Raw genomic sequence first — 20,883 nt, 5'->3', positions numbered from 1 at the left:
CTTGACTTATTGACTTCTGAACTAGTCTCTGGTCAGAAACGCGCTAAAGCGATCGTTCACTGAGAACGTACAGTAAGCTCATAATCAGAGACGTCGCTGGCCACGTATCACATTGATAACTGCCAGAAAACTCTGACTGTTAGCACAAACACCATCCCATGCCCTAGTTTACGGTCACAAGGCATGTCTTTGTAACCAATACAAGCGAAGACAGGTACACCATCTTGCGAAAATAAAATGAAAGTATATGCTTAATGCACGGCTACGGACACGAATCTCTCTATACACACGATTGTAAACCAATGTCACACCAACGTATCGAAAAGAACCAGAAAGACACTGAATTTGAAGTTTCCAGACCACCTAACATATAGTGCAAAACCCCTGTACAACAGGCACTTGCAAATCTTCAAGTCAAAACTCACGCAGAACCGAAGCCCTTTTGACCACACTCCTTCCGGCAAGAAACGAGAGCAGGCAGAGATAAAGAAATTGAAATTCGTGGTGTAATAATCTGAAGTAGCTTTGGTTCGTCCATTTTAAGCTGACTGCCAAGCACGGCCATGCCACTGATTCAAGAGGTGTTACCCATTTGTGCAATACAATTGTGGGAAATCCGTGCAAATAGTATGTATTTAACAAGACAGTCGTCTTCACTTATAAAAGGTGACTGGTATATCTGACGGCCAGTATTTCTGACATCATGTCACTGAAAGCCGCTCAATGCCTATGTTTATCTGACTCCAACTATTTCTCGCCACATGTAACTGGAGGCCGCTCAATATCTACGTATATCTGACTCCAAGTATTTCTCACCATTTGTAACTGAAAGCCGCTCAATATCTATGTATATTTAACGTCAAGTATTTCTGAGCTCGTGTGTCTGAAAGCGGCTCAGTATCCATGAGTGCGTAGAAGTACTAAATATATTTATTACTTAGAAATATTTAAGATAAAAGTGGGTTGAAGGGACCAATACGTCTGCTGGCGAAAGACGTTCCAAAAAGTGCTCGTCTAACTGGCAAAACCAAAAGTCTTGCCTCTTGATAATCATCTGTGGAGTTTGATCATTTAGATTCGCTCTTTAAAACTGTGTCTCACAACATTTGGCCGATGCCGTGCAATTCCCTGATGACACATTCAACACACTGAGGCGTGCAAATAGCTACGAAAAAGTACATACAAATCTTCCTTGAGGAAACTTCCTTCCCCATAACGAGATACGTCACAAATCCCTGCCTGTCAACCATGCCAATATGGTTGTGTGGCACGACAACATTGCTTTGAGGGATGTCGCAGTCCGCGAGAGAAGTGCGAGAGCTCCCTTCTCGCTCTCCCCGCTAGTTATCCAGGTCGCAGACTCGGGTGCAGTCAGCTGGTCGCTGTCTCAGAGTCTAGTGCTGTTATTTCCCTGCATTGTCATCCCGGTCCTAGACCCGGGTGCAGTCCGTTCCATCCGAGGCAATGCCCATCTTGAACGGTCGCGGCATCCACTCGAAGGAGAGAAACAGCTGCTGAAACGTGGAGCGGAACTGGGTGGACATGGAACAGTAGAAGATGAAGTTTATGGCTGAGTTGATGAGTGCCAGGATATCCATCAGATCACCCATCTTGTTGTAGCATTGGTCCAGGAACTGCTCACCCAGAATACCGGACAATAGCGACAGGATGCCCTGGGGGAACTCGGTCAACAGAAAGAGTAGCAGGATGGCTAACAGCATGCGTGTGGTGCGCACTGTGTGCCGCTCGGCGCACGAGAGCTTGCTGTTGCCGGCGGTCGCCCGGTGAAGCAGCTCTGATTTCCTCTTCTTGACCTTCAATAGCTCCCAGATAAGGCAGCAGCTGAAGATAGTCAGGATGACGCAGGGCAGCAGCTTGACGTGCACGCTGTACACCCAGAAGTTGAGCTTCTCCAGGAGCTTATTGCTCTGCTTGCTGAGGTCACTGAAGTCAACCAGGAAGCGGCCGGTGGAGTTGTCGATCGGCGTGATGGCGAAGGTGAGAAAGGACGGGATGCAGAGAATCGGGCAGAAAATGTAAGCGGACACGATAGCCACAGACGTGTTCTTCATAGAGCACCACTCGCGGTTCAGCGACGGGTGTCCGATCGCCAAGTACCGCCACACGGCCAGCACCACCGTCAGCCAGATGGAGACGGTGTGGAATACCTGTGTCACATGCACGTAAGTCAGCATGAACACAGCCCACCCGTAGGTCAGGCTGGACGCGCCGAACGCCTGGATGTAGTAGTGCAGCGTGAACGGCACGTACATGACCATGACCATGATGTCGGCGATGGCCAGACCGGCCAGGATGGCGTTGGTCGGTGATGCCATGGTCTTGCGCGTCAGCACCACGATGCTGAGGATGTTGGTGGTGAGGCCGAAGAGGCAGACGCCGAGCGCCAGGTACCCGTGTAGCTGGCGGTACGCCACGCTGAAGGCGGCCACGCCGGCGCCGCAGTACTCGATGGCGGGCTCCGCTCCGCTGGTGTTCGCTGCCGGGCTTGCTGCCGTCATCTCCATCTGCGAGCGTCAGAGAACAGCGCTGTTACGCCACGGCACGGTGCTCTCGTGACACAGCGCGCCGCTGTCACGGCACGGTGCTCTCGTGGCACAGCGCGCCGCTGTCACGGCACGTCACGTCACCAATACAGCGTGATGCATAACCGCCGTGACGTGATGCACTACTGCCATGGCATGACATGTGACCACCATGGCGTAAGGCGCCTCTGCACGGGTACGCCACACCACTGTCATGACACGACACCTGTTATGACAAGGCACAGCAAGGTCACGGCATAAGAAATCACTACCAAGGCACGCAGCTGTCATGCCGTGGAGCTCCACTCCCATGGCATGACGCCCGACCGCCCCAACATTGTATGTCATGCCACGGCATGAGACATCATGGCGTCGCCGTGACACGGAGCAGCCATGTCTGTGGGGCTATTGCCTCGGCACGAGGTTTCATCGTCGCGACATGAGGCACCACTGTTTCAGCATGATGCACCATTGTGACGACATGGCACAACTGTCACACGTGATTGTCTTTTGATCGTCTTTGGAGACCGGAGGTGGGATAAAGAGAGGCGGACAGACACGGCTTTAACCTGCCTTGCTTCGATGTCCGGCTACGCAGTCAATGTTTATGTTTAATGTTTAATTGCAGATGGAGCAGTTGTTGGGAGTATCGTCCCCAGGCTGTGCGTTAGTATATACACAACGTTAGGGCCAACAAGTTATTCCAGCGCCATAGGTGTTGCTGGGTTCTGAGAATGCTTGGATGGTGTTTCACGTTCCGCTACTTACACTTCACATCCCGAATTTACAACTCGATATTACTGGGATTCGAACCGGGGTCTTCTGATTACAAGCCTTGCGTAAAATGAGTGAGGTGACGTATAAGTCCACGCTATTATTCAATCCGAGATACACAACCATCCGATCATCCAAATAATAAAAAAACATCCAAACCATCCGATATCAACGTGCAACCATCTGTTTGGTCGCACGCTCTAATACCACCGACAAGTTTGTCAAACCTGACACGACATCCACAAACGTCTTAGCACAGGGCGACCTCCTCTACGCATTTCAACACCATGGCTCATGCGAGCGGCGGTCCTCGGCTCCCTCATCGGACATGCATGGTTTGCTTACGAACAATGTTGCGCCGTGTGCGTACGTGATAGCCATGGCAGCACGCAGAGCCCTTAAACCCTTGCCTGCCGCCGATGAGCGCGGCGGCGCGCACTGTTTCTTCGGCGCGCCGGCGGGCTATTCCCGTCGTTGACCGGATATTGGCGCGAGGCGGAGGGGTGGTCCGGTGGCGCCTCATCTCGGACGTCACGCGACGACATGGACCGCGGCAGACCCGGCAGCGGCAATCGACCGCTGGCCGCGCGGGGCTGCGTACGCACGTGGCGGGCCAATAGCGAAGCTTGGTGTAGCGTGACACTTCGGCGTGCACCCGAAGCAGCCGTATTGCGCAGTATTGGTCCTACCTGAAAACTGGGTGAGGGTGGCCATACGTTCACTCTGAACTCATTGGGCCGCACTTTGCAAGTCGAAAATAGCCCGTGGTTCCGAGTTGACCAGGCCCGGTCGCATTGAGCTCAAACGTCCCTGACCTAGCCAAACACGTTGACCTGGAGAGATCTGGCGCGACGGTTCGAGCCGAACTCATCCGCTCATCTTGGTTGACTCCCCAAACGAGCTTTATTTTTGGTCCATTCTGTAATGGACTGTTTAAACTACAACAAGGGCTACGTGCGCGCAGTGCTAAAATGTCAGAACATGCCAGCCAGTCGGAAAAGCCATTGTATGTACATGGGCATTGCCTTCGCTCCTAGTGCAGTTCTGGTCCCGGACATGGCTACATTTCCCGGACAAGGCTACACATAAAGCCAGCTACATTTGGCTCCACGTCGAACGCTGTAGCCAGTTTCATGTGAAGTTAAGACAGGTTCTGAACTTTTTTTGGCTGCGTGCATGACAAGCATTGGATTAGATTGTAGTAGAGATGGGGAATATACAGGAGGCAAAAGGACCCATGTTTGGTTGGACAGTTAGGATGGAGCTCGAGGGGTGTATTTCTATCGCTCTGCATACTTCATTTGCCTTGCTTCTCGCTTGCACAGTTCTGATACTTTGCACAATTATATAATATGCATATGTTCGCCACTCAATTGGATTATAACCATATTATGATGCCCAATTTTCAGAGACAGCGCTACAGATAACCACTGGTCAGCATGTGCCAGTTCGCGGAGTACATGACTTAGCAAGCAGCGCAATCATGCGGTAGATTGATTGCCTTTAATATCGCGTACATTAAACAACATCGTGCCTTTCGGGTGACTGAGTCAGGTGAGTCCCCACCACCCCAAAAAATGCAACGCTGAAGACACGTGCAGCGGGGTGATCACATGCTTTCCCACACCGACGCCACATCACGCCACACGTCACACGACCGTCGCCATGTGGTCGTGGATGACCGCCAGACCGTCAGCCTGCACACCCCGACAGCCGGCGCGTCAGTTAACAGGCTAACCTGACCCGACCCGTGCCGTTCTGCCCAGGGGTCTCCGAGTGCCAGCAGCGACCGGCACTGACGGCGCCTCCTGGCTGGCGCACAACGCTCAAGACGGCGTGACCCCACTGACCCGTGTCACCTCGCGTGGCTAAGGCTCTGATCACATTGTGTGATGCAGCGATGGTGACGTGCAGTGGCGAGTTTCTGGGCTCGCTCAGCTATAACGCCACGTCCGCTCCGCGAAAAAAACGACCGTCAAGCAGGCGACGGCCAACACCGCATGAGCGAACAGTGAGCAGTAGACGGCTCCGAAGAGCTTGACATAACCTCTGGCCCCGGCCGCACGCCCAGCGGGCAGCTCAGCGGTGGTCGCAACAGACACTCGTGCGCGTAGAAAATATGGTTTTGTGGATATCAGCGAGAATATTTGCGTGTTCGGGCATGGCTGCTGTACTCTACAGGTATCTATTGAATTATGCCTGCCTATCTTGCAGGATCAACAAGTGAAATGCAATCTGTTTTTTGCTATTAGACTGTTTTTAGATTGGTGGCATTTTGTAGCCATCAGGCGTGGCTCTACTACTCTGGTTACCTGAATGAATTACGCGACCACTGGTGTCCGAAGAACCTCGCTTCTCGGAGGTGATTTCCATGCAGTTGTCACCTCGGTGGAAAGCCATTATCATTCATCATCATAATTATTATAATTTACATTTGGTCTGAAACGACACAACTTGTAAAATGATTACGAAATGTTCGCAACAAGTTTTCCGTCCGCCATTTTTGCGTTCAATGGCTATCAACTGTCGCCGGTGGTCTCCAGAAGATGGAATCTGCGCTTTGGAACTGTCCTCAAGAATCAGTTCTACTGGCGACGACTGGTCAGAAACGCGGCATGTAACACAGACGTCCTTTGTGAATGCTGTAGCGCACCTAGAAAACTGCACAAGGTCAAAAGCAAGCAAAATAATTGTGCAAAAACAGTGTGGCCGAGCGACTTCCGCCTCCGGGTGTGACAGCCACCCACTCTGAGCACAGAACTCCGTCCTGAAGAGGGGGCGCTGCACATTGCACCATTGCCCGGCTGGGATCCCGTCGTAAAATGCACCTGGGGATTTGCAGTGTAATTGTTCCAACTGTCTATGCCATCTAAAATGAAAATAAACGCAGGATTTGTGTATACATTGCGTCAGATAGTCCTCTGTGATGCTGTATCCGCCTGCTATGCTTCACGAAAGATCCTGTGGGGCTGAGAGGTGCTCTTGGGATTCCACCAAGTGAATGTTGAATGAGAATACACACGCCAGTGTTTAGAATGAGATCAGCGGAAGCGAAACCCAATGACTTTTTTAAACATGCTTCTGTCTGCTGTTTCTAACCAACGCCGGAGCGCAAAGCTGACCAGAGAAGAACTCAACGATACTTCGCCAGAACTGATTTCTGGATACTATATTTCGGAATATTTTGGAGGAAGAAATCGTCAAGCTTTTAGCCACGAACTAGAAAGCAGGCCCCATGATGGTCTTAGAAACAAGTAAAAATCTCGAAGACAAAGATCTGAAAGCAAAGAAAAAGGCACTGGCGTCACGCAATCTCGTCGGAGTGTTCATGGCTATGTTTTTTCACACTTGTTTTCTCTTCACCCGTTCGTTTTCCTTCCCTTGCGCTTTCCTTCGGGCGACGTGGTATGCACCGCGCCAATCCAGGCAGGGTTCTCCCCAAACTGCTGCATCCCCATCCCATTCTTTAACTCAACGCGCCTTGCCCTGTCTTGTGCCTGAAATTGTAAACCCTGTTTTTTGCAGGAGTATTCGTAACATTTGCCCGGCTATTACATAATGGCGTAAACAATGCGTGAATATAATGCAAGTAACAATGTCAACTGGCAATACCTTTTGTAGTGTAAGTCGTGCTATTTACATGATGTCCAAGAAACGCAAATGATGAAAATGGCACTGCAAGTAATGTTGCAACAGAGAAAAGGTTTTTACGAGCGTGTGCTGCCATGACTACTTCGACGCCGACCAAGACGTTATGAAGAGAACGTTCCACATTGATGTCGGGTTTTGAACTGGAATAGCTATCTGAAAATCTTGCGGTGCAGCTCACAGTCATACGCTTTTAAAGACCTAAACCCCTCCAGTCTCTCGGCTACACGCCGGTGGAAATGGGGACGATATTTCAAGGTCACCTTGACATTCATAACGTGATCATAACGTCATTCAAATCCTGCGATTCAATTAGTCATGCGGCGATCAAAGCCGAAAAAATATACTGTGTTCGAGTCGTTCTTATCTGGCATTCGTGAGCACAATTTCTAGATATAACGGCCGTTAATTGGCTCTCAATCAATGTGGTGCAAGATGCGATGACGTCTATCACCAATGACATATCGATGAGAATATTTATTCAACAGAGAAATTGTGTTGTCTCGAGAGTAGTTAAAGTGAGCTTGCTTCATCATACCTGATGCTTGCTTTAATGCCTTCAAATGTAAAACATTCTCCTCAAGGATGACTTAAAGAAGGGTGCGTATAGAAATACTGCGCAAAATCGGGAAATATTCATTAGTAAAGAGAGGATGCTCTCCGACGCCACGACAGATAAGCACTGTTACTGATACATTAACAGAGGCCATTACGCCTGAATATGCCATGGTGCGTCCAACTCCGGCAAGTGGAGCGACCGAGCTAGAGCCACCAGGAGCAAACCTGACAGCTGGCGTGCTGTTCTCGGCACGACGCAGGTGGACGGACCTTCAGCATTGCTGTGCTACGCTAGCACCTCCACTGCGCAGGGCAGGTGACGAATTCCACGAGCATGAATCGATAGCTCTCACACCGCCCTGCAGTCTGTTAAAGCACATCTGTTTCGCTCTAGATTAGCCGCATTAATGATTTCGTTCGCATTCCATCTCTTCGCTGCTTGCCTGCCGTCTGCTGCGCAGCAATGATTCAGTTTCCAAAGAATGCTGCGTCATTTTTTCTCATCCCCATGTTCTCTTGCCATGGTCATCTGAGTGATTTTATGCACTTTCAGTGGTGTCGTCATAACAGAGTACACCTTCAAAACATTTCACCAAAAATAATTTAAGCATCGGCTTTGTGCGGCTGTCAATGCTACCTGTACTCTACCACGTGAAAGGCCGGTCAAGACTGCAGGCACAGTGCTGTTAAAAACCTGGCGGCCATCTATCGCCTGCTCCAACGCAGCAGAATGAGTCAGGCGGTCAGGCGGTCAGGCTTTCGTCGTCGCTGCGCTGTGCCAGCAGCTCGACTGCACAGGGTAGGCGACGACTTCCACGCGCATGGACCCAGAGTTTTGATAACGCCCCGTGGTATGTCAGGACACCTGTTTCCTTTCAGTAAGTCGCGGCACTCAGCCCTGTTCGCTGCGAGCTCCGTCTCAGGGAGAGACGGGCGCCGGACAGTTTTGAATTCGGCGACACGACGGACGCATCCTGGTACCGAGTGGCGTTAGTTCTCTACTTTTAGCTTTGAGAGCAGGCGCCCGGCGCCCAGTCATCCGTGAGTTAACTGCTGCCGAGCAGTCCCTCCGGACAGCCAGCCGCGCTGTCACTGACGAGCGGTGGGGCAAGGAGAAGTAACAGCTTACCCGTTGTAAGTTATTTATAGGTTTGTCTTTTATAGGCTCGTATAGATTACTCGCGAACAAAAATTTCAGCTTGCGACCATGCAGGTGCTCTTTTATTAATCCCCTCGTAAATATCTCCTTTAGAAACGTTCTCTGTTTATTGGTCGTCGTAGGATATATTGGGATCAAACTATACGCGAGGAAATTTCGCACAATGGGCCTATTGCATTCATGTCATGTCATGTTATATATATATATATATATATATATATATATATATATATATATATATATATATCAGTTCTCTGCCCTCATGCACTCATGCAGCCAATCGTCACCATCGGCCTTACAATGGAGTTACGACATGCTGTCAAGCATGACACCGAGAAGGCATCTGCTAAAACGGTACATCTCGGCCACATCTGGGGCATACGCACGGCGTAGTTGGACCAAGGACAAAACACCCTGCACTGTGGGACGCTCTATCTCCACGTGGGTAGCGCCAAACGAGTTGGTTTGGCTCGCGCCCGCACCGCCGGGCTGTGCCTCCGAGGCCGACACTTGAGCCTCGCCGCTGTCATTTATCCCAATTACGGCTTCGAGTGATGGCCTCGGGGGCATCCCCGCACCTGGCCCTCGCTCGCCGGCGGTTCTCCGGAGAGCAGCGCTAGGCGCCGTGCGAGGGCCTCGAAGGCAAGCGTGGGCCGGACGTCCGTGCGGCGCACGAGCATGTCTGCTCCTCTCGAAGACGAGTGGTCGAGGAACCAATTACGCGGCGTCTGGCGGAGGAGCGCCGCGTCGCCGCCCGACTAATATATCTATTTTCCCGTGTTTTTTTTTTATCTCCAAACTCCCACGCTCGGCGAGGCGTGAGCCAGACCGAGCTCAGTGCCAGCTGTCGACCTGCAGCCATCGGCGCCGTGCTGCTAGGAGCTGCCGGCAAAGCTCGGCGGCTGGGGCGGTGCCGGTCCGGCTCAGCAAACGCAACGAGCCCGAGCTCGGACGATTCTATCGGCTGCAGATATTTTGATGGCGTTTTTCGAATGAGGCTTTTCGAATGTGGTCTTTGAACCGCTGCATGTCCAGGTGTATTGGCAGTAGGAAATTGCATTGCGCTGAAACAAGGACGCCTGTGAAAACGAGATCTAGTTGCTGCACGCACCAACGCTATCGGACCCTAAAAATGATCTAAGCCGTTGTTTAAAGCAAATGGAAGTGCAAATAACAATTCTCCAGAAGCGCAATTCCCTGAGGCACGAGGTGGTGGCGTGGATCCTTTTCCATCATGTATAGCACCTGTGCGTTCCAAGGCATTGGTTGGTCCGAGAGCTTGAGGCAATATTTTATTCACGAAGTCAGGTGGTTTTGGGACCTTCAGTCGTCTTGGAACATGTCGGCCATCTGATCAGCCATGATCGGGCACTGCGTGCATGATGCCTACGGGTAAGTTGAGTCTCAGTATTTATCTCGACCCTCCATATAACCTTATATGCAACGGAAGCCCCCAAACAAGTAAAAAAGAGCGCAAAACAGAAAAAACGTCATGCTGCGCCTGTATCTTGTCTTCAATCAGCACTTACTTGTTTGGGTGTTTGTATCACTCCGAAAAGGAGTGTCCCAGCTTTGGGGCATGTTTGAAAACCATACCCCAGTGAAACTTCAGGACCGGTTGCCTCATAATAGCACTGGGTGGTGCGATTGCAACGCCGAGACGTAACGAGGGTATAAATTTAAATCATTATCGAGTCCAAATTATGCTGACGACGCTTTGTAACAGCACTACGCTTCTTCCCTGTAGACGCGGCCGCTGCCATCGTGGCAACCACCGTGGCACCCCTACTGGTGCAAATGAGAGGATTGGCACTGCGGGCGACAAGAGCCTGTTATTCACAGTGGTTAAATTTTGAACCAGTGCGTCACTACCGACCATGAGATACTCCTATTCCAAAAATCAGAGTGCGCCTAGAAAAGAGCCACTCTGGTAAACTGCATTGGTATGGGAGAAAGAAATGCTATGTATAGCATAATGTTGCGCTGAATTAGCGGGATAAAAGGTTCATGATCATCTATATTTTTGCTTAAACAGAGTGTATCAAGCGTTCGTAACATTTCTTACACAATTTTCGCAAATTAGTATGCTACAAACATAACAGACCACACGTGGAGAAAGCAACGCAAGTAAAATGCATCACTTTCAAAGTGGTGAGCAGGGAGTCCAATGAGAGTTCTCGCGCACGAGCGGCTGCTTCAAATCAAAATTCTGAGCTATTTACAAGGATTTCGAGAAAACTGACCTTGCCGATCAAATAATGTGCGTGTGATCCAACATTAAGTGGAAAGCACAAAAAGTATAAAAAGTACAACAAAAGACACGCTCCTTTTAACGGCACATGTCTAACTAAGCATACAACCCAATAGTTCAGGGCAGCGCCTTGGGAAGCCATTAAAAGTTTGAAAAGTCAACTTTGGCCAGACAGCCTGACGCAACGGTGATAAGCATGCAGGGGCTGAATTAGACGCATTTCTTTTGAACACGCTGACGACTACGCAGAAATATTTTCAGTAGCTCTCAGATGCCTACTCCTGTACGCATTAATGGGCTGAAAGGAGATTCAGCTCAAGAGGATTGTGTATGGAAGGGTTGCGAACGATTCCATGTCGACTTCCTTCAACCGGACCTGACGCCTCGCCGAGCGATAGCTCAGAATCACTTTGACAAAGCTGTGAAAGGAAAAACCATCAGTCGGCGAGAGATTGTGATATTCGACTTTTTGTCAATTACACACGCCAGGTGCGCTTTGCTCTTTTTCCACGCCAAACCATCTAAACCATTCAGCAACATAAACAGCATGACGCCAAAATTAACAGCATAAACAGCGTAAACCAACGGGTTGGTTTCAGGTACCGGTCTTCACTTTCGACAGAGAATATGTGGTCATCTGAGGCCAGCTTTTTAACTAGCATGATCTTAACTGGATTGGCTTGAATTTGCGATGTGGATGCACGACACGTATTTCGATACGCTGTTCAAAGTCCAGCAGCAAGACCGTTGTTGTTTTGTTTTAATCCACCTGGCGTGACCGTGTCCTTCGGCAGTCTGAGGACGAAACTAACAGGCACGCACATGCTATGAGGGTTGGGGATAGACCATTTTGTTTATTCGGCTTTTTCTCAATTTCAAGCTTTAATCCAATGAAACCTTGCAATCGGATGGCCTGCGGAAGTGCTACGAGCAGTAGCAGAATGTATCCTATGAAGATTTGAAGTACCCAACCCACCAGAAGATATTAAATGCACTTCACTGCGCAAGAATCATGTCGTACTGTACAGTATGCCAACTGCGTCAGTTTCCCACGTTTACATTACAAATAAACCCGTAAGCGTAAAGTTAGCACAGCTAACCGACTAGCGATAGCAGACATTCCTTTCGGATCTGATCCCATATAGCAAATTAAAAGCTGAGCTTGCCGACATTTTGTCACGATCCGCCAGGCAGTTTTGATTGCACCCCCCCCCCCCCCAGCACAAAAAAGTAACAGCGCAGGAATTCGGAGCAATACTTGCAAGGACAACAATACAATTGAATATTTAGGGTGATCACATAACTGTGTGGTATGAAAGCCGGAAGTCAGCTACAGGCGAATATAAGACTAGAATGATTCTGATTAAAATAAGACCATACAGTTAGAAAGAAAGGCCAGTGTTTTGGTTTTTAAATTACTACCAAAGCTGAAGACGCCAAAACGCGGTTATCACATTTTCTGCTTCAGTTATGCGTGTGGTGGTTTCCGAATTAAATAATATGCAAACAGTCCGTTTATGCACGCAAAACGGACTGCTTAATTAAGACTTCATTCATTATTAATTAAATAATTAATAATTAATTAACCTAATTCCTTGAACAGCAAGGTAGTGGCCCAGACACCTTCCTTCTCCCCCGACCATCCTTGCTCGCTCTGCGTTTCAGGTTTTCATCTTATGTTACTTCGCAGACCTTTCAATTAACCGTCGTCATGCATTTTGGTGTTGCATTCCAGATTGGCTTCTCGTGTTTCATGCACCCGACGAAGACGAACAAGAGCGCTCGTCGGTAATTGAGCTACGAGGAACACCAGCGACGCACGACGGGTCGAGTTAAATATTCTATTCATGGTCTACACGCAGGTTCATGCTCGCAGCCATTGGTATTATCACTCAAGGGGGGCTGAAGGCGCATGTCCTCAAAATTGTTCAATGGGAGTTGGTCCCTTCAGAGTGCGCATTTTTTTACCTTTACGTCTTCCACTCAGTGTCACTTAAGGTTCATAATTATCCCTCAGATTTCAAGTTGGAGCATCCAACCATGTTTTCCTTCAATATCAGAGGCGTGGTTACACCCATGTTGCAGCCGAACCTTGACGCCTAAATAAGGCAACGTTGATAAGTCCCTATCAAGCGTGGTGCCCCTCAGTTATAGCGCCATGATGTCGTTCGATGTCAGGAGATGCCTGGATAAATCACGTACGTAGGCAACAGATAAAGCTACAGTTAAACCAAAGCGCTGCGGTTTGCAACAGGCCAAACAAGGGTGTGACCTGCCGCAGAACTGTGCAGTTTAGCTGCAATGCTGTGATATGTGTATTGCAGTAATTCAATATCATTGTTGGTTTAATAGATGCCCTGCGTTGGTTATGGCATAACGGCTCAGATGCGTTCACGCTTTCCGGCTCCGGATGGTAGAAAAGGTCGTACTGAAATAACACAGCATTAATACTAATTACACTGATGCCTGCGTCTGTTATGTTATGACGTAACTGTTATGACATAACGACCTTAATGCGTTCATGCTTTCCGGTTGGGAATGGCGCAGGGAGCTCAGACCGAAATGCGTTGTTAGTTGCTAATTTGAGCTCCCAAACAGATTACTGAAACGTATGGGATCCAGGCCTTTTAAGGATCTCGGTCCAGAAGCTCCCGTTCATCACTTGACTTCTACGAGGAATGGCACGGCGCTTCCAGACCTGTTAGCCTTATAGATGTGCGCACCTCTCTCTGACCTTCGTGACCATGTCTGCTCTGACAGTCCCCGGACCTCCGGTCGCGGAGCCATCATGGCGGATTGCGTCCATTTCCGACCTTCCGCAGATTTCGAGCCAGCGTGAGCATTCCAGGAGTCCGTCGAAATTCGCGTTGGTCTCAGGAGCCGGCCAGGTGCTGCCCCGTACCAAGCTTTCGAAAGAAACAGATCTCAGACGTCCAACCGTCGTCTGAAGCCAAAGCTGTCTAAGACTGTGGATAAACTTCACTATCATTGCAGAAATAACTAAGGGACCTGGCATGCCGTGAAGGCCCGAACAGCTATGTGTAAAATACTGCCGTCCGACTGTCATCCTAGGACTTTGCGCAACGCTTGCTCGGAACCCCAGATCCCATGCAATGCCTTGCTGTTTCACGAGCTCATGTAGTACTACTGGGATGCCATAGGGGGTCTCCGTGTACATCTGAGAGCTTAAAGGACTGCTCCACATTTGAAGGTATTAAAGAAAGCGTCAGATATGGTGAAATTCGCTCACTCATAGCTATTGGTATACTTAAAAGTATACCAATAGCTATGAGTGAGCCCATGAGCACGTCAGCTACGCGAGGCAAATTAAGTTTTTGCCTAGTTAAGCCAAATAACGTACTTTTGGTATATTAAAATGACTGCTCTAGACAACGCAACGTTTCTATTTTTATAAATTTGAACCGAAGCCTTTGAATGGATGGATTTCTGAGATCAGCGCTCACGCTGAGCAGTGCTTGTTGTGTGAGCCCTGACCCCACCAACCGATCGCGCAATTCCAGGCAACGGCAGAATTTAGTGGCGAAAGCGTAACGTGCCGCAATGCTCGGCACGGTCCGTCCTGCCCTCTGACGTCAAATGACCTTTAGCGCGACCGCTGCCACCGGCCGCAGGCCATACCTGTCAAGGGCAAATAGCGAGCGCCCTAAAGCGACTCGAGCCCACCGTGGCACGGGTGGATGGAACGGAAGGCAGGCGCTCTAACCAACTGATCCACCGGGACGGACATTTGGTATTTACTATTAAGTATATATCCTATTACTGTTAAGTATATATTTTATACACTATTAAGTATATATGCTCCTGAACACGTCATTGTCTGATTGCGCCACCGCGCCTTGTTCAACATTGATGGAGAGACAATTGACGGCTGTCATCTCTGGAATTCGTGCCCATGAACGCCAGACAAAAACGACTCGACAAATGATTTGTCTGGGCCTTGATCACCGCATGGCCAATGAAATGACAGGATTTGAGTGACATGATTATTGCGTCATGGATACCTGAGTGACCTCAAAGTCTGCACGAAAGAGTCTACACATCTTAGTGAATGTGTAGCTCAGAAACTAAGGCACGGGCACCGTCGTCGGCCACAGCGTAGCTCTCCACTTTTAAAGATCGTTCATGCTAGCTCGTCGCTCCGACCAGGCAACGGTCCATCACGCCCGACGCTGCGGCGGAACGCCCCGGGGTACAGACCGAAGACGTACGCGATGACAAAGATGAACTCGCCGGGCATGGATTTTTGCGCGCGCCTCTCGGCGCCATGCGAGAGGAGGACGCAGTCCGACCAAGCATCGCGGGAACGGGACAGACGGAGGAAACGGGAGACGCAGGGGGCGGGGCAGCACCGGGGCAGTTCTTTGAACGGCATGGCGAAGGCAAAAATATGGGCGGTAGTTAAGTAGTCAAGTAAGGGCCAGGACCTGGCCGCGTGGAAGAGCTGCTGATTATTAACGTTCGCTGGCTACGTTAATGGGTTATTATGGCATGATAGCCTCGCTGTTTTTTTTCCAAAACTTCAATTATTCCGAGCCCAAGCCAGATGAGATGTGGCCGTTGACCCGGATCTTCATCGGTCATGGGTGTTTTCAGAATCATCCCCCCCCGCTCCACGCAAACCGGACGCAATCAGTCTTATGTTTTCTCCAAAAGGGTTGACACAATTGGTTTTCCATATAGCTTAAATGACTTAACTTTCGCAAAAATAACCAAAACTTTTTTCATAAAACCAAACATTGCATGCACGTTCAAACCTTCGCGAAATGCCATATTTGAACCAACTTCCGAACGCCTACAACATCTCCTAGCCCATCAAAGTGATTTGGTTCGGTATCTTGATGTTCCTCCCACGTGCTGACGTCTGCTAAAGCTTTGTGGGATACGACGTGGGCTCCGTGATGCAGGCCCGTCCAGAGAACTGTGGATTTGGGCTCTGTGGTGGAGGCCCGTCCAGAGAATTGTGGTGAACTGCACGAGTTGTAAATGACCAGGCCTACGGGGTTGAGGACAGGTGTAGCAAGCTTTTGATTTTGGGGTTTTCTTTTTTTTGACTACACCCTCCATGATTACCTGGAGCGAAGGCATCCTGATGCCCGGTTTCTAGGCTCCCACTGTAGAAGAACATCTGGCTCAAGTTTGGCGCGTTTTACTTTTGCCAGCTAGAAGACGGATCACTTGGTCGGTTGTGGAGATTTCGGAAAAAGGTGGGATAAAGGAGCGAGTCGATACGTGAATTATCACGAACAACAATCCACAATTATGCCTAGTAACCGCATTATCCTAACCGGCCTCCAAGCGAGTCGCGGACTCTTGGTCTAGTACGGTCCATCTTCGACTCGTCCGTGAAGCCAACAGCGTGACCACTGTGATGCCCTTGCGAGTGGAATAAAGCGGTAATCACAGAAACCACTGGCGACATTATCGTCTCCTTATCCTGGACTAAGTCACGGCCAATTTTCACACGAGTAACACAGATATTTTTGGTGGTGGCGTGCGGAAAGTATATCCAGCCATCTAAACGAACCGCTTTGATCAATAACTCTATTTCGTCTCGTCATCTAAGTATTTATGTGTTGTTGAGTATGGGAAATGGTACCAAAAATGCGATTTATCGATAGCTTCAATGCATTGTATTGTTCCGTTTCAAGGCGGTCTTTAAAGTTTGATTTTTGCATTGGTGTGGTATTTTAACTTAGCATGTACTGACCCTTCGAATAGTGCCCGAAAATCCACTTTTCGCAACAGGGGCGCGGGTATTGCACTGTACTTTATTGCATTGACCGAACAGTGCATCCACACATATGGTATATATAAGTCATCCGGCGCGATGGCACAAGTTATAGGGACAGTGGTAGATGGGCAAACATTTAGGAAAGGACGTTATGAAAAACAGTAATGCAGAATCAAAGATGTGCAACTGGAGTTCATCAGCGATGGGCGTCAAACTCGACTGGTGGGTAGGAACGGGCAAGGATAAAGGTCGTTAGGGATGAGGCTCCTCCTCCCGTCGTGTATGCATATTCTAGGGATAGTCCTCCCGTCATTTCGTCATCCCTGCGTTTCCTGACTGTCTCGTTGCGTGTATGGAAACCCGATGCATGTGTCACATTGGCTTATCAGATCTGCCGAACCGAAGCTGAGAAAGTCCTTTGTTGAGAGGGCAACAGTTTTGTAGCATTTCTAGCATCATCCATACTTGCCGTGCAAATTTTTTTCGTTTTATACCAAATTATTGACTATTCAAGCCAAGCATGGAGCGCATCGATCAGCTGGCAAGCGCGTACGCGGAAAAGCAAGCGCTAAGTCAACCCTTCTTCAACCAATTTTCAATGATGCAATTTGATGCTGCTAAAGCTCAGGATTACAAAATGTTTTGTTTAGGGCGAGTGATGTTTTCTAGTATCACATGCGATTGCGGGAGGCACCTTGACGGACGAACATTTCCTGATGCCTGCCACTACTTGGGCATCCCGATGATTCATTACTACGGCTGATCACGGTTCAATACATCGATCAATCCATATCCCACATCTCATGGTGAGAAGGGATTGATCCACGGTTTCATCTGTGAGCCGAGCCAGTTCTCCAGCACGCAAACGGTGCCGTAACCTGATGCACACCGTATTTTTGTGTGCAGCTGTGCATTGCGCCTAAATCACTGTCCTTGAACAGTGACAGAAACTCAATAGCTAAATGCGAAAAATGAGGCAATGAGAGCTTGAAATACAGGAAAGCAAAACATGAGTCAGTAATTGATCACACTCAAAGACAATCAAATCAACTGAGGGAAGGGAAGCATGTACCGCCTTTCTGTACCCCCGTTCTTACGAAGAGCGTCGGCATGGGCACGCGTTCACGCTGTTTGAAATATCGGATGCTAGAAATGTAAACTCCAAACTTTGGTCAGAAAGACCACAATGTACCAATGAAGCGTCTCAAAACTCTGGCTTTCAACCCATCTGTTCCTAAAACCATGTAAATATTCAGCAAGTTGAAAACATTGGAAACGGAGGATGATGTGTATCACGAGATGATACGCCGAGCAGAATGTCAGATGTTTCCGAACCGTGTGCATGCCGAGCTTTGCAACTGCACTGTGCATCAAAATGGTGTTATTGTTCACCGGTGGCATGGGCAAAAAGAAAACAGGGGAATCTGGCCGCATCTGACGCCCTAAAAGAGGAGTCCAAAACCGCCGCAGCTGCTTTTGGTAAGTGCGGAACCCAGTTAAAGGCGGCATCGCAAGCACAAACTTCAAGGGACTTTACGCTGCTTCAAGGGGTAGCGTCTACTTACGAGGACCCTGGGTAGAATACCACGCCCCCAGGAGCGTCACGCCAAGCCACTTGGCGCGCTGTTACAGGTATTTGAGGGCTGCACATTCTGCATCAATAGCAGGAATATCTGGTCATTGTGGACGGCATACCAGACCCATACGAGCAGCGTGCCACGTTTCTGTAGTCGGATGCCAGGCGCTGTTGGGCATGGATTCTTACATCGTCTTTTTTCATTTGGGTGCGTAGTGATGATATAATTACATAATCATGATATTTGAACAACTCATGACGACAACACCATGTGAATGTAGTGAAATATGGCGCAACTGGACATTTCAGAGGCTACTGTGGTTCACTGGGGATTTTGGACAGCTTTTGCTTCCACATAGTCATTGTTGCAGACTTGATGTAGTCTCCTACTGATGGATCGCACAGGGTCCTCCCCCCCCCCATCCACCTGAGATCCCTATCCAAGCCAAATGCCGGATTAGTGGTCGGAGGGTGTTGGAAATTATTGGTGTTTACGTCACATTACAAACTAATACCGAACAACTAATCAATATTTGCCGATTTCTGGTATTCCAACCATAGAAGATTGTCATGCAGTTCCTCAAGGTCTGGTATTCCCCGTACTGTCCTGGTATGACTGAACTTAGGTAGTCTCCGCCGCTTGGAGCGCATGTTTGCATCATCGCCCTTTACCAGTTGTTGTGGTTCAGTGTTTTAGTGGCCGCATCCGTAGCATTTCTTTTCTGATCGGACGTATCGAGGCCCATGCCCAAAACAGTCCTAACACATTTATTGCAGGGCCAATATTTCCCATGTCCACATTCTGCTCAGTCAATATTTTTTGGACACTTTGAATGTCGGTACATTGTCGAGTCGATATTTTGCGTATTGACTCTTCGTATTTCGGCATTTTGCACGTCGATATTTCGCGTGTCGTGTCGAGGCGTTAATATTTCGCGCGTCCATATTTTGCGATGCACATTTTGCCCTTGAATGTTTAGCGTATCAATGTTTTGTCATATTATCCACTAAAACTCGTGATTCAGATTGTTTCTGTATTCACTTTTGTAATCCACTGGGGCATGTGCATTATGTATTTCAATGACTTTGTTTACAGACGGTAACGCGCGCAGTGGTCACCGCCCGACAGTAATGTAGGCAGCTGTGCAGCGTCTGGGGCCGCCCAATCACCATCAGCCCTGTTTCTATGTTGCATTAGGAAAACTGACAGAACCCAACAGACAGAAGAACGGAAGACATTTTTTTGCGACAGAAGCTGGTGTGTCGAATGCCACGACAGATATGCATTTACGCCCCTCGCAGGATTCGAACCCGGGATTGCCAATCCAATGCGCAACGAGGTGCCGATATCCCCACTCCCGGCCGGTGTCAGGCTGGGACGATACCGCTGTAGGAGACCCACCTGTGCGTGCAGGCCGGTGCGGACTGGTCCGCAGACGTCCGTGCTGCGCCGCTCAGGAGGTCGCCGGGTCCCCGGAGGTGTCCGGGGTCGGGGCCAGGTCGGGACGTCCGTCAACCGGCCGCCGCGCGCCGGGACTGGACGACCGTCGGCACAACGTCGGGGGCGACGGCAGCGGCCGCCCACCGGCGGCGCGAGCCGCTGACACGGCGGGAGCTGCGCGCAGGCGGGCGAAATTAGATTATGCATGGAGAAGATGCGGCCATTAGCGTCTATTGTGCCAATTAGGCCATTAATGGTGTATTGTTTGCCGAATGAGTGAGACGAGGTACTAGTTTCACGGACGGAACCATTATTCAGGCTGGTCTCCTGTCGTCTTATCGATACCCCAGAACACAGCGGTAGTGCGAACAATTATTCCATTATCAGCAGCCCGTCACGTCGCTGCACTATATTGCCAGCCGAGATTATTTACTTTTCGAATAAACGCCACACGCAATCATTATTGCAAAGAACCCACTAGGGCGTAGAAACCAACAAACGCATAAATCGTGCTTTAATTTGCTTTGGTCTGTCCGAACATTGGGTTTGGTCATGTGCACCATGCCATGCATGTTGTTTTCTGGAGGGTATGGGGGCGTGTGTGCTCCATATGGGTGTCAGACTGATGGCAGACCACACTTAAAAGGAAATGTTTCACATCTAGAGGCATTGACGCAAGCACCAGATATAATAAAGTAAGCTCTCTTACAACTGTTGGTATACCATGAAGTGGAAAAAACTGACCTAGACCAGAAAGTCCTTGTTTATTAAATATGCTCCCCAATACGTCATGTTTTGATCACGTCATGGAACGTTTGCATGGTGACACTCATTTAAAGCTATTTAGGCCCAGTTTACAGAGACGAATTTCCGCATCACCGCGGCGACAACAGCCGCCCGGTTTGCCACCGCAGTTGCTGACATCACACGTTTGGCTGGCTGCGTCACACATCAGCCGCTAGCGGCCAGTTGCCATAGCAACGACTTATCACGTCACAGCGCGACCTGGAAGAGAAGGGAAAAGGTGAGGAGGGGACTGCGGCCGTTGCTGGTGTGACGATGTGGGGCGAATGCGGATGATGCTGGAAATGTGTTGCCATGATATTGACATGGCTTGAGAGAGATGAAAGGTTTGCGTTGCCTGCCTGGGGTTATATAATCATCCCGCTCTCGACACGCGC

At 49.3% G+C, this 20,883-nt stretch overlaps 1 protein-coding gene across 1 annotated transcript; it reads right to left on the bottom strand.

Moving 5' to 3' along the window:
* Positions 1 to 19,730, bottom strand: LOC119105925 (sex peptide receptor; the record flags this gene model as incomplete). Its single annotated transcript, XM_037229488.1, is given in 2 exon segments — positions 1 to 2,525; positions 19,664 to 19,730. A coding segment is annotated over 1 exon segment (1,095 nt). The 5' UTR covers positions 19,664 to 19,730.
* Positions 19,731 to 20,883: the final 1,153 nt, after the last annotated feature.

The sequence above is a fragment of the Pollicipes pollicipes genome, unplaced genomic scaffold (genome assembly GCF_011947565.3).
Source record: "Pollicipes pollicipes isolate AB1234 unplaced genomic scaffold, Ppol_2.1 Scaffold_6138;HRSCAF=7277_pilon_pilon_pilon, whole genome shotgun sequence".
NCBI lineage: Eukaryota > Metazoa > Arthropoda > Thecostraca > Pollicipedomorpha > Pollicipedidae > Pollicipes > Pollicipes pollicipes.
This window is presented reverse-complemented; position numbering and strand designations above follow the sequence as displayed.